The sequence below is a fragment of the Physella acuta genome, unplaced genomic scaffold (genome assembly GCF_028476545.2).
Source record: "Physella acuta isolate Inbredline_101_S28 unplaced genomic scaffold, ASM2847654v3 ptg000677l, whole genome shotgun sequence".
NCBI lineage: Eukaryota > Metazoa > Mollusca > Gastropoda > Physidae > Physella > Physella acuta.
In genome coordinates, this window is record NW_026732196.1 from 359,624 (window position 1) to 374,250 (window position 14,627).

Consider the following 14,627-nt stretch of genomic DNA (forward strand, 5'->3'; position numbering starts at 1 on the left):
TTATTCTATTGAAAATTGTCATTCTAATGATCAATAGGGCATCTACAAAATGACTCTACAATAAATATTCGATTTTATTGTCAAAATAAATAATAAAAAGCAATTTTTAGCTAAAGAAAACGGTAGACTAAATCATCAGGTATCTTTACATGTTAACCTATTAAGTTCAACATTTTGTGAGTTTGATCAAATGTTTTCCTAATACAGAAGTTAAAAGAAAACATTATAAAATTTGAATTTAATGATTGAATTTTCTTTAGCTCTGAAAGCTGCAGAAGAGCTTAAGCGAATTGGCGTGACAATCATCACAATCGGCATAGGAGTAACAGTTGACAAGGAGCTAAAGGCAGTGGCCAGCAAGGATAGTGACGCCTTCATGGCCGCTAGCTACGACTCAATTGGTCTCATTGAGGGGGAGGTCACACGAAAAACGTGCAATGGTAACATTTTACACACACAGATTTTTGAATAAGTAGACAATTGTACAAACATATTGTTTTGATATGAATAAGTACACAATTTTAATTTTACTAACAGATTTCTGAATAAGTAGACAATAGAACACACATAATGTTTTGATGTGAATAAGTAAACAATTTTAATTTTACTAACAGATTTCTGAATAAGTAGACAGTTGTACAAACATAATGTTTTGATAGGTATAAGTAAACAATTATAATTTTAGACACACATATTTCTGAATAAGTAGATAATTATACAAACATAATGTTTTGAGAGGAATAAGTAAACAATTTTAATTTTACACAAAGATTTCTAAATAAGTAGACAATTGTACAAACATTTTTTAATTGAGTAAACAATTATAAATAAGTTTACACGGATAGATTTTTTAATTTGAATAATTAAATTTTTCACTTACGTTATTTTGGGATGAATAAGTAAACAACTTTAATTCTACACACAGAATTTTCAGATTAAGTAAAAAAATTTACACACTTTTATTTTTGGTGAATAAGTGATGATTTTAATGGGACATAACTGTTTTAGATCTAAATGGTGATGAGATGTTTAAGACACATTATTGTTTCTGCACTGTAAATAAGAAATATATTTGTTATATTTGTTATTTTCAGAAATTGTAACTGTTACGCCTACGATACCCAGCACTACTACAACGATAGGTAAAAAATATAAGGGGAAGCTACTGTGAGGTTATCCAGACCAAAGTATAGGGTTGGGTGTGATGGTTGGTGTCAGAGTTTCTTCGAGGCATCTCTTCGGGGGGGGGGGGGGGGGGGGGGGGCTTTCCCCCCCTAAAATTTTTTACCCCCCCCCCCCCCCCCCGAACGAAATGAAATCTGTATAATTTATATAGAAAATATATACTTTGAACAGTGTCCCCCCCCCCCCCGAAGAAAGTTTACCGCCCCCCCTCCCCCGAAAATTTCAAGTGCCCCATCGGAGAAAAAAGTCTGGAAGAAACACTGGTTGGTGTGATGTTAAAGCCAGAGGCGTAGCGAAGGGGCGGGGGTACATATATCCCCGGGCGCCGACCCTAGGTGCGCCAAAATGGGTCGGACAAAAATTAAAAGCTCATTTTTGTTGCAGTTTTGAATTATAAACATAAAAAATATACCGGGGGGGGGGGCCGCCTAATTGAAAGCTTGTATCCGGGCGCCGGGAGGGGTCGCTCCGCCTCTGGTTAAAGCCATCATATGCGGCTAATTAGTTCTAGCTGTAATATAAGTTTAGTGAAAGTGAAGTGATACAATTCATGCAAGCTAATAAACATTTCTAATTCATCACAGCTAATTAATTTTTTGTAACCCAATTCACACTTCGTAATACTTGTACACTGTATCGCTGTTTATAGGTGCTGCTAATATAAATTAATTCTATATACTATGGACATTTTTCCCCCTCTTAACCCTTAACCCCCCTCTCTAACACAGCAACCGCACCCCCTGCCACTAAATGCCCACCCAACACCCTCGCCGACCTGATCCTAGTCATGGATTCCTCTGGAAGTATCGGGGCAGACAATTGGCCAAAGTTGCTCAAGTTCGCCGTGGACATCACCAAACTCTTCACCATCGGCCCTAAAGACATCAGGGTGGGAGCACTGACCTTCAGCCACGACATCAGGAAACTCTTTGACCTCAACACATTCTCAAACTCTGCTGACATGGAATACGTAAGCCGCCGAGATGGTTGGGATCCATAGTTATCTATTTACCTGAGAAATTACGACGCTAATGGGTTTACGTTAAAACATGGAACAGGTTTTCTACAACACAATTAGTCTATTCTGTTATAGAATATTTTTTTTCATTGTATCAGCATTTTCAATAATTTCCGCGGTTGGTTAAATGTAACAATGATAAAAATCAACCAAAACAAAATAAAAACAATCAAAATCCATATATCTTAAACAGAGCAACAACAACACATAATCTCTTGAATTCTCCGTCTACTGCTATGATTGCCAATTCAACCGATATGATAAGCATCATCTTCCTTTCACTTTCGTGCGCAATACACATGAGCAGATGAAGTAGAGTTAATCTGTTTTATGAGGATAGTATGATCAGCACTATGCCCAGCCGCCTAAGCTTCTTTAACGTGAGTCAAAGACCCATCAGAGCTGGGTGGAGTCAGCGACTCTCTATATGCGTCAGATTAACGAACTTCAGAATTTTGTTCTAGCAGCCCTAAACTCTAACTTTCAAACACGCCATCCCTACCCACTATAATAAAATCACAAAAATATTCATGTACTGCATTAAAAAGAAATTGTAATTTATTTTTAAGAAGTACGTTCATTCATTAATTTTGGATCAACTGATTAAAGATGACATCCTGTTCCAGGTGTTGACCTCCGCACAGTTCCTGAACTCTGACACCCAGACCCACAAGGCTCTAGACTTCATCAGCAACACCTACATGTTTTCTGCACAGCGAGGGGGGCGAGATAACGCCAAACACGTGGTGTTGTTGCTCACTGATGGCGTGTCGACCGTACAGGATGAGAGTGAGTACATACAGTAGTTCATCGTTATAGTGTGAGTACAGTGTGTAGGGTGTGTGGGGTGTGTAGGGTGTGTAGGGTGTGTGTAGGATGTGTAGGGTGTGTGGGGTGTGTAGGGTGTGTGGGATGTGTAGGGTGTGTAGGGTGTGTAGGGTGTGTGTGGGGTGTGTAGGGTGTGTAGGGTGTGTAGGGTGTGTAGGGTGTGTGGGGTGTGTAGGGTGTGTGGGGTGTGTAGGGTGTGTGGGGTGTGTAGGGTGTGTGGGGTGTGTAGGGTGTGTGGGGTGTGTAGGGTGAGTTGGATGTGTAGGGTGTGTGGGGTGTGTAGGGTGTGTGGGGTGTGTGGGGTGTGTAGGGTGAGTTGGATGTGTAGGGTGTGTGTGGGATGTGTAGGGTGTGTGGGGTGTGTGGGGTGTGTAGGGTGAGTTGGATGTGTAGGGTGTGTGGGGTGTGTAGGGTGTGTAGGGTGTGTGGGGTGTGTAGGGTGAGTTGGATGTGTAGGGTGTGTGGGGTGTGTAGGGTGTGTGGGGTGTGTAGGGTGTGTGGGGTGTGTAGGGTGTGTAGGGTGTGTGGGGTGTGTAGGGTGTGTGGGGTGTGTAGGGTGTGTGGGGTGTGTAGGGTGTGTGGGGTATGTCGGGTGTCTGGGGTGTGTAGAGTGTGGGGTGTGTAGGGTGTGGGGTGTGTTGGGTGTGTGGGGTGTGTAGGGTGTGTAGGGTGAGCAGGGTGTGTAGGATGTGTAGGGTGAGCAGGGTGTGTAGGGTGTGTAGGGTGAGTAGGGTGTGTGTGTAAGGTGTGTAGGATGAGCAGGGTGTGTGGGGTGTGTAGGGTCAGTCCTAGATCAGGTACACGTGTCCGTGTGAGACAGACAGGTGACGTCACGTGGTGAGTACATCCAGAATTTACCCCAGTAGGTGTGAGTAGATTGTAGCTCAGGTAATGGTTTATGTGTGGGTCAGACTTACACAATGAAAGAACAAATAATCGAGGATTAACCAAATAAATACATTATCATTTAACAAGTTAGGATTATCCAATCTAACATCTCTACATGATTTTGGTTTGATTTAGCTATTCTTACTCCTCTACATGATCCCGATTAGGATTAACTACACTAACACCGGCTACTGATTCCAGTTCTAATACTTTCCTTATCTTTAAGATCATTACCTGCCTATATCTGTAAAAATCTCGTTTCCCTCTAAACAGCTCTCAGTGCCGCCCAAGCATTGAAAGACGATGGTGCCATCATCATCGCTGTCGGTATTGGTGACCAGATATCTCTGGCAGAGCTCAATGAGGTGGCCAGCTCGCCCAGAGATGTTGTACTGACCACAGGCTACGATAGTTTGAACTTCATCAAAAAAACTGTTGTAGAGTTGGTATGCAATGGTGGGTGTATGTTATTGACTTATCTCTATAGTGGTATAGGTTCTTCGTCTATTTCTATAGTGGGTGTATGTTATTGACTTATCTCTATAGTGGTATAGGTTCTTCGTCTATTTCTATAGTTGGTGTATGTTATTGACTTATCTCTATAGTAGGTATATGTTCAAGACTATCTCTATGGTGGGTATATTTGATTGATGTATCTCAATTTGATTGGTTTATATCAATGCAGGGTATATTTGACTGATTTATATCAGTGATGGGTACATTTGAGTTATATTGGTAGAGCCGATAGATTTATTCCCACACATTAACATAACTAAGTAGATCGCAGTTACATGGTAAAGTATTTGACTTAACTGGGTAGATCGCAGTTATATGAGAATGTATATGACTTAACTGGGTAAATCGCAGGTACATGAGAACAGGGGCGTAGCGAGGGGGGGGGGGGGCGGGGGGTGCGGACCGCACCGGGTGACACCATTTAGGGGGGTGACACCAAGGCAAAAAATAGCAAAATATATAGAGAAAAACTCGAGGGGGGGTGCAAATCGAAAGTTTGAGGGGGGGGGGGGGGGGTGCAAATCGAAAATTTGAAAGTTTGTCCCTGGGAAGGGTCTCTATGCCTCTGGGGGGGGGGGGGGGGGTGACACCATTAAGTGCCGCACCGGGTAACATCCGACCTCGCTACGCCACTGCATGAGAATGTATTTGACTTAACTGGGTAGATCACAGTTATATGAGCATGTATTTGACTTAACTGGGTTGATCACAGTTATATGAGAATGTATTTGACTTAACGACCTTCTATATGGAGCCAGGTCACAGTATCATCTGATCTCTTATTTTTCTGTCTATGACACATCCCCAGGGCAAGACAAAGATTTGCTAATCACAACCACTACAGTCATCACGACAAAAGGTGTGTACTCTCTAGTAACATGTGTACAAAACTCTCTAGTAACATGTGTACAAAACTCTCTAGTAAAATGTGTACATAACTCTCTAGTAACGTGTACAAAACTCTCTAACAACATGTGTACATAACTCTATTAACGTGTGTACAAAACCTACAACATTTTATTGTATCTAAGAGAAAAAAAAAACCATACTTAACATGAAGGAGAAATGTTGCTTAAAATTAAGTAGAAAATTGTTTAGCTCTATTTAGTTTCATGTGGTATCAAAATAAACAAATGCGTCATTATAAATACATATACTATATATATATATATATATATATATATATATATATATATATATATATATATATATATATATATATATATATATATATATATATATATAGAGAGAGAGAGAGAGAGAGAGAGAGAGAGAGAAAGAGAGAGAGAGATAGAGAGAGAGAGAGAGAGAGATAGAGAGAGAGAGAGACAGAGAGAAGGAGAGAAAGATACCAATATTTTCTCTATCCCTATATTTATTCTATCCCCACCCCTAGACCCCATCGGTATGACCCCAAGCCCTGCACCATGTACAAGCACCTCAAAAGCTGACGTCATCTTTATCCTGGACTTCCCCGAGAGTATTGGCATCAAGAACTGGCGGAAGCAGCTCCAGTTTGTGGCGGATATGACGAAACAGTTCACCATCGGACCTGCAGCCCTCAGGTTTGGGGTTGTCATCAACAACTTCAGCCCGCTCAAGTTATTCGACCTCAACAGCTACACGCTGAGTTCCGAACAGGTTGGGTTTTTCGTGTTTGTTTGTGTTTGTGTGTTTCCGTGACACTTTTACACAGTTAGGTGCATAGTTTCACAAAGCAGTTTGGTACAAAGTTTCACAAATCAGTTTGGTACAAATTTTCACAAAGCAATCTAGTATTTAGTTTAACAAAGATCTTTGGTACATGCTTTCACAAAGCACTCTAGTAGTAGTACAAAATTTCACAATGCTGTGGTACTTCTTAAACTGAAACTAATATTTCAGAAATTCTAATTACATATTCAAAAATTTATTTTAGAGGACCTCTAAGTATTTTCTTAAACCTAGTAAAGAGGAAGCTAATCGAACTTATTCAGATATCGATCTTCAACATAAACATGATAGTTATTGCTTATTTTTTATTTACTGAATAAACATTTCCATTCATCATACTGTCTCTGTAATGTTTCAGGCGCTAGATTCTATAATACTCATGTCTTTCATGAACTAACTCTAGAACTCAAATGTTTCAGGCGCTAGTCTCTACAATGTTCATGTCCTCATGATCTAACTCTGGAACGCAAGTGTTTCAGGTGCTAAGTGCTCATGTCGTCACTGAACTAACTCTAGAACTCAAATGTTTCAGGCGCTAGTCTCTACAATGCTAATGTCGTCACTGAAGTACACAGACAAGGCCTTAAACTTTGTCCAAACCCAGAAGATGTTCAGCCCGATTTCCGGGGGTCGGGATTCGGCCCCAGACATTGTTGTGTTGATAACAGAGGGTACCTCGAACTCGGTTGGGAACAGTGAGTGCATTTCTTCGTCACACACAGCTGTCTGCATGTGCGTTTATCACTTTACTAGCATGGTGATTTGTTTCTCAGCATTTGGTACTAACATGTCTCGAGATATCATGTGAAATACTAAAATATCTCGAGATATCACGTAAGACACTAAAACAGTACCCCCCCCCTCCCCCAACCAAAAGCTAATCTGCACAAGACGTACATAATCCCAAAACTGCTAATTTGTACTTGACATTCATGACCCCACTGCTGCTAATCTGTACATGACATTCATGACCCCACCACTGCTAATCTGTACATGACATTCATGACCCCACACTGCTAAGCTGTACTTGACATTCATGACCCCACACTGCTAATCTGTACATGACATTCATGACCCCACACTGCTAATCTGTACATGACATTCATGACCCCACACTGCTAATCTGTACATGACATTCATGACCCCACACTGCTAATCTGTACCTGACAATGTTGTCACCTCTCTCCTATCTGCAGCCATCAGCGCCGCGAAGAACCTCAAGTCCAGCGGCGTGTCCATCATCACAGTGGGGGTGGGTGGTAATCTTGCCGTGGACGTGCTTCAGACCTTGGCCAGCAGCCGCGCGGACGTCGTGGTGGCCTCCAGCTTCGACACGCTGGGCAGCGTCCAGAGGAAGCTGGTGGACCTCATCTGTAGCAGTGAGTAGACTGTGGTTTTAGCGATGTTTGTTTCATTACTAGAGATGTTAAGTGTTGTCTATGCTATCTGTAGCAATAAGTAGACGGGGCTTGTAGCGATGTTTGTTTCATTACTAGAGCTGTTATGTAACGTGTTGTCTATGCTATCTGCAGCAGTGGGCAGTTGATGCTTCTAGCAGAAGCTTAGATACAGGCGATGTTTGTTTCATTACTAGAGCTGTCATGTAAAGTGTTGTCTATGCTATCTGCAGCAGTGGGCAGTTGATGCTTCTAGCAGAGGGTTAGATACAGGCGATGTTTGTTTCATTGCAAGAGCTGTTATGTAACGTGTTGTCTATGCTAGCTGTAGCAGTACGTAGACGGTGCTTCTAGCGATGTTTGTTTCATTACTAGAGCTGTTCTGTAAAGTGTTGTCTATGCTATCTGCAGCAGTGGGCAGTTGATGCTTCTAGCAGAAGTTTAGATACAGGCGATATTTGTTTCATTACTAGAGCTGTTTATATGTAAGGTATTGTCCATAACAACAGCAGCTATGTGGAGAAAGGGGGCCTGACACAAGGGCACCCCTCCCCCCTCAAGTTAGAATCCTAACTCTAACTCAATTTCTATACCTATATATTACCTTAATCGTGACCTTAAGAAAAAGATCAAATCCTAAGCATTCACTTTAGCCTAAAACTTAACACAAATCAAAACCTACTCTAGACAATGGTTTAAGCCTGACCCTGACCATAACACTAACTTAATCCTAACCCTAAATCTAGCCCTAACCCTAACCTTAACCCCCTCTAACCCTAATCCTAGCTGAACCTTAAGCTGTGTCGGAGGGGGGGTATTGTCCTACTGGGCGGGGGGTAATTGACAGGGGGTAATTTCTCCGGAAGTAATGTCGGGGGGGGGGGGAGAAATGTCCGGGGGGTAATTGACGGGGAGGGGGGTAATGCCCTGTTCCCCCTAAATTTGCGCCTTGATTTACTTCTGGCATCATCTAGACGTCTAGACATCTATGTAGCAATGTATTTATGTTCGAACATAATGGTACACAGCTGTGGGGAGTATGTGTTCAGACTGTGGAGGCTATGTGATACATGTTAGAGGGTGCTTACAAATTATGAGGCAGCACTCCTTAAAATATTTTCTCTAAAAATAACAATGATGATAAACAGGATAAAAGTCGTAAGGGTTTATTTCCCCTGAAAAGGGTTATTGGGTGGAATTCTGAAGTTATTTTTAGGACGTTTGATGATAGAGTTCAGGCTAGTTGTTATCTAAGATAGAGTGACGTCACTTATGGACGACACCCCCCCCCCCCTCTACTTTGATGACATGCTACCCAGAGCGAGCTTAGTGCTTGCGCAAAGTTTGCTTTAACAAGATACAATCTGTTTCAATTTTGTGTTTTAAAACAAACAAAATAAACTCACAGCTGATTAAATTGTGTGTGTAATATTTTTACATAATTAAATATATATTCTTTTATACTTTCAGAAGCCAGCAATTAATAACAGCTGAATTTGTTTTGATCAACAGTTTTAATGTTCACTAAAAAAAAAAGATAATAAAATATAAGAAATTATATTAAAAATTCTCGTGTTGTGTTTTATTCTTCAGTATAAAATAAACACCAGTAAACCACTGATTTCTGTTACCCCACTACGTTCATAAGTTGATGGTATGACAAACAAAATAATGGTTGTAGGGGCGATCTATATAAAAATGTCCCTAATCTGTCTGTCAAGAACGCTTTAGAGAAAACAAAAGGAAATTAAAAACTTGCACGGGGAGCATATATCAATTTAGCAGCTATTTGCATGAATGAGGTTTAGCGGCCAAAAGTAGAAAACGGGTCTTGATTAAAGATGTATGGTCTACCTTTAGTCTTTTTTATCTATAAATGCGACCTGTGTTTCTTTCAGACTTTTTCCTCCGGGGATGGGGCACTTGAAATTTTCGGTGAGTGGGGGGGGGGGGGGGGGGGTCGGACACTGGTAAAAGTATATAGTCTTACTTTCTATATAAATTCTATCTCGACCGAGAGGGCGGGAGACGTTCTTCGGGATAATACGCGTCATTGATTGCTGGGAAAAATAGAAAACAAAAAATAGAATTAGAAATCGACTCGCGAAAACGATACACACTAGTATTGATGATATAAAAAAGAAATAAACTCATAGCTTAATTTTCTAATTTTAGAAGTTTTAAACAATACCAGAAATATATATATATATATATATATATATATATATATATATATATATATATATATATATATATATATATATATATAATTAATAGTTTCGCTGTCTGTCTATCTATCTATCTATCTGTCTGACAAGAACGCTCTAGAGAAAACACAAGGAAAATAAAAACATGCATAGTAATTCGAAAAACGAAGTATGACGTCGACACATTTAGCGCACAGAGTAGAAAATAATCTCAAGCCGGATAGTGCACACATTGATATGACGTCATTGATTTGGTCTAATTTGGTCTAATCTAAGTGGTTTGCGTGAAGTTTCTTTCATACAATTCTTCGGGTAGGGGCGAAGCCCCACCCCCGCGTAAGAACGTCTGAGCCCCCCCCCCCTCTCCCCAACTCAAAAGAAATTTCCTCATCGATACTCTATAATAAAATTACCGCCTAATTAATGTGTCTAATCTAAAAAGTGGTTTTCTTGCAATTTCTTTAATGCAATTCTTCGCGTAGTGGCTATGCGCGACACCAGTGTTTCTTTCAGACTTTTTCCTCCACAGAGAGGGGTGAGGGTACTTGAAATTTTCGGGGGCGGGGGTAGAATTTTCGGGGAGGGGGCGGACACTGGAAAAAGTAAATAATTATATTTCGTTGAATGGGACGGTAGACATGTTTTTAGGGGGGGGGGTGTGGGGGGGTGTGTCGGTGGGTGGGGGGTGGTGTGTGGGGGTGGGGGGTGGGGGGCGGTGTGTGTGGGGGTGGGGGGTGTGTGGGGGGGGGGGGTGGGGGGCGGTGTGTGTGGGGGTGGGGGGTGGGTGGGGGGGGGGGGTGGGGTTGGGGGGTGGGGGGGGGTGGTTTTAGTTTAGAGAAAAGAGACAGCACTATCAGCCTAGCGCCCGGTGTATCCTTCCTCAACGGGCCATTTTTCTCGTATATATAATAGTTTCGCTGTCTGTGTATATATGTATGTATCTATCTGACAAGAACGCTCTAGAGAAAACACAAGGAAATTAAAAACATGCATAGTATTTCGAAAAACGAAGTATGACGTCGTCACATTTACCATAGAGTAGAAAATAATCTCCAGCCGGAGAGTGCACACAGTAATATGACGTCATTGATTCTCGAGTAAACATTGAATAAACAGTAAATTTTGTCTAATCTAAGTGGTTTGCGTGAAGAGTTTCTTTCATACAATTCTTCGGGTAGGGGCGAAGCCCCACCCCCGCGTAAGAACGTCTGAGCCCCTCCCCCCCCACCCCAACTCAAAAGAAATTTCTTCATCGATACTCTATAATAAAATTACCGCCTAATTAATGTGTCTAATCTAAAAAGTGGTTTTCTTGCAATTTCTTTAATGCAATTCTTCGGGTAGTGGCTAAGCGCAACACCAGTGTTTCTTTCAGACTTTTTCCTCCCCGGAGAGGGGTGGGGGTACTTGAAATTTTCGGGGGCGGGGGTAGAATTTTCGGGGAGGGGGCGGGCACTGGAAAAAGTATATAATTATATTTCGTTGAATGGGACGGTAGACATGTTTTTTTTTTTGGGGGGGGGGGGGGGGTTGGGGGGGTTCTGGGGTGGTTTTAGTTTAGAGAAAAGAGACAGCACTATCAGCCTAGCGCCCGTTGTATCCTTCCTCAACGGGCCATTTTTCTCGTATATATATAATAAGCGTTGGTATCAGGATCACGGTTAGAAGTTATTAGGTGTTTTATCTCAAGTTAAATTTGAAGTCGATGTGGTGATTTTGGTTTTGAGAAATAGAAAACACTATCAACATAGTACCCTTGAAGCGCCATTAAAGAATGAACTTGCTTATCTTTATTTTCTGTAATTTAAATATTACAATATTTTCGTAATTTACATATAGTCAAGTTTTAATTATTTTAAAAAGTAATATGCAAATAAACTGTATTGTAAAAAATAAATATTTAACATTTACTATGCTAAGAGAATAAAAAAAATAAAATTAGTGTTTTTATTTTTATTTTGTCTAACACTTTATTACAATTAGGACTAGATTCTAATTAGTCTCCCATTGTATTACTTATTTTTAAGAATATACACGGAAGGTAAGAGAGGTAGCTTAGAATCAGTAAAGTCTAAGGGAGATGATAATGGTCTGCCATTTATAGTATTGATGCCAGAGCTGGATAAATTAGTTAAAGATGATTCACTCATAACATCTGGTTCTTCATCCAGTGGTAACGTGTGATGCATGCCAAGAGATATCTGCTCCAGCTTTTCTTGTTTTGATTGAGATGGATTGTGTTTAGGTGTGTTGACCACGCTGTAAATGTTATCACCTCCTGAAGCTTCACTTAACCCAGTGTCCTCCTTTACTTTACCGATGTGGAGGGCTGGTCCTAACTTAGATGCCAGCTCAATCAGCTCAGGATCTGTTTCTTTACCAGAGCTTCTATTCAGAGTAACAAGAGCATCAAACTGTGTCAGTAAATGACTAGCTTTTCGTCTGTCTCCCTTGTTAAATAGTAAAACTGCATAATTCACCAGTAGAGCTGGGTCTTTATCATCAATTTTAAGAGCATGTTCATGAGCTTGTGTTGCATCTTCTGCATCATTCAGATGAGTCATAGAGGCCAGTTAAAAAAGCACCTTGCTTAATAGCTGAGATTGTCCACGATCGTAATTATTGTCATGGGCTAAGCTCGTTTTTCTACATCCACTATAAATGATCACGAATTTCTATATTAAAGCATCCTGAATATGATGTAGAATTAGTGTCTCATTAAGTTAACACTGCTTTTAAAAAGGAAACCAGCTCGTAAAATTTGATATTGCAATAGATAAAGCTTTTAATTTATATAACATACCCATCTAATAGAGTAATTTAGCCCAAAGTTTTCTTCCTTGGCTATAGTTAACGTTTCTAAAGATTTACATGGGAAGTAATGCAGTGAAACTACACAACAATGTCAGCTTTAGTACATAACGTTGGTTATCTCCCTCTACTCTTGTTTGTTACTTAACACAAAGTTTCAATATAATTTTTATACATTAATAGATAAAAATGCAAATGAAAAAGAAAAAATCAAGACACGCAAAGAAATAATAATAAAAAAACCAACAAAAGCATACTAAAAGGCTTATACGAATTGATGTATTTGGACCTATTTCAATATATTGGACACTCTGTCTATTGGGTTGTATAAAATAAGTCGTGTTTTGGCGCAAAAAAAAAAAAAAAGAAGAAAAAAAAAAGCAAAATTGGCGCTTAACATGTTGACACTTAATGCTTGATTGTGTTGGAGGTAATCCCGTTACACATTGCAATTAAGTACGAGTAGGATCGTGCTTTGATAGGTGGGTTTAAAAAGTTTGCTACACATTAGTGGTAGTTGTACGTTCACATTGCCATAGGGCAGTGGGATTTAAAAAAAAAAGAAAACAAAGATTTCTTATAATTTTTTTTTACCCAACCCAATGTCAGAGTTTTGAAATTGGCGTTGTTACTTGTAAAGATCTTTAATACATATAGAGAAGCCTATGATTTGTACTGTTTTAAAAAAAAAGTTTGGAATGTTTTGAATTAAATTGTTTAGGAAAGATTTATGGAGTTTTTTTTAGAATTGTTAGGAAGACTTTAAAATATTTAAAACGTATAGGAAAGGTTTGTTGGAGTGAATTAAAATGTTTAGAGATGCTTGGAAGTATTTAAAATGTCTAGGAAAACTTTGTTGCAGTGATTAAAATGTTTTTAGTACTTTTACTAAATGCTAGTCAAATAGTGTGTGAAACGGGGAGGGTGTGGGCTGGTGAGATGACGCATCACGTGATTTATAACAACCAATCGTTCTGACCACACCTTGTATTCAACAGTCAAGCACCCCCCTCCCCGAACGAGATGGTACTCATATAGAAAATATATACTTTTAACTGTGTCCGCCCCCCCCCCCCCGGAAATTTCAAGCACCCCCCCACCCCCCGAGAAAAAAGTCTGGAAACATTGGTCAAGCGAAGGTGGATACTATGTACAGACAACTGCAGGTTGAGGGCCTTAAATCCCGACCAATTAACTCTAGTTATTGCCGCCCTGAAGGTCCCACCCCCCACCACTACATATCAATTAGCAGGTTAACAATTACCCCCAGGGTAGTCATTCCACTCTCGCCTTACCATCATGCACATAACAATAAAAAAAATACGGCATTTTATACAATGTCTGCAATGGGGAATTTTATATTTTGCCTCGGCAATCTATAGAATGCCTAACGGCAACTGTAAAACTGTAGAATAAGCTTTTTCTGTAAAGAATATTTTCTTAACTCCAACGCTTTCCTTTACCTTAATCTCTACACTATTTACAGTAAGAGTTAGGTTTATTGTTAGGTAAAGCTTAGAGCACTTTATAAATTGATAGCTAATGGAAGAGAGTAGTGCCGTATTTTTTGTGTTTGTGCAGGGAAGAGTTGGGGTAGTGGTGACTGACTTGTGAAATATATAGAATTGTAATAAGAAACGTAATGTCTAATGGTAAATGAATGTGGAGTAAATGACATAAGTTTGTGTCCCACTCAAACGCTGTGTGTCCATTGCGCTGAAACACATCAGATTATACGGCTAATGAGACTGATCCTGACCTAGCTAATTAACAAAAATCGAAAGTTTAATTAGGTTACTTAATTACATTCAGGCTTTTCGCAACACTTTGTTCAGCCCACATTTAAAAAAAATCTTATACTACTGTAAAATTCGACTTTATATAGACTACGAATAAAATTCAAATTAATTTTACATATGTAAATAACTTTCCTATACATCCGATCACCTACTTAAGTAAAGGGTTATTAATATTGTATTAATTACTAAATAACAAAACAAATGGAATATGTTTAATGCCATTATCTCAAAACTTGAGAGAACTTCAGTTTTACGGTAGAGTTGA

The 14,627-nt window shown here is 39.8% G+C and overlaps 2 protein-coding genes across 2 annotated transcripts in view; both read left to right on the forward strand.

Annotated features, from left to right (window-relative positions):
* Positions 1-4,615, forward strand: part of LOC131949185 (collagen alpha-1(XII) chain) — a 32,717-nt gene extending 28,102 nt beyond the window's left edge. Inside the window, exons 30-35 of the mRNA XM_059310974.1 lie at positions 261-440; positions 1,095-1,142; positions 1,914-2,155; positions 2,830-2,992; positions 4,193-4,375; positions 4,605-4,615. Coding sequence (XP_059166957.1) covers positions 261-440; positions 1,095-1,142; positions 1,914-2,155; positions 2,830-2,992; positions 4,193-4,375; positions 4,605-4,615 — 827 coding nt within the window. The remainder of the gene's footprint in view (positions 1-260; positions 441-1,094; positions 1,143-1,913; positions 2,156-2,829; positions 2,993-4,192; positions 4,376-4,604) is intronic.
* A 1,221-nt stretch (positions 4,616-5,836) lies between these two features.
* On the forward strand, positions 5,837-9,111 carry LOC131949170 (collagen alpha-1(XX) chain-like). Its single transcript, XM_059310961.1, has 4 exons — positions 5,837-6,076; positions 6,681-6,843; positions 7,345-7,527; positions 9,016-9,111. Exons 1-4 carry the CDS (start codon positions 5,843-5,845, stop codon positions 9,027-9,029), a joined length of 594 nt encoding a protein of 197 aa, XP_059166944.1. The 5' UTR covers positions 5,837-5,842; the 3' UTR covers positions 9,030-9,111.
* The last annotated feature ends 5,516 nt before the right edge of the window (positions 9,112-14,627 follow it).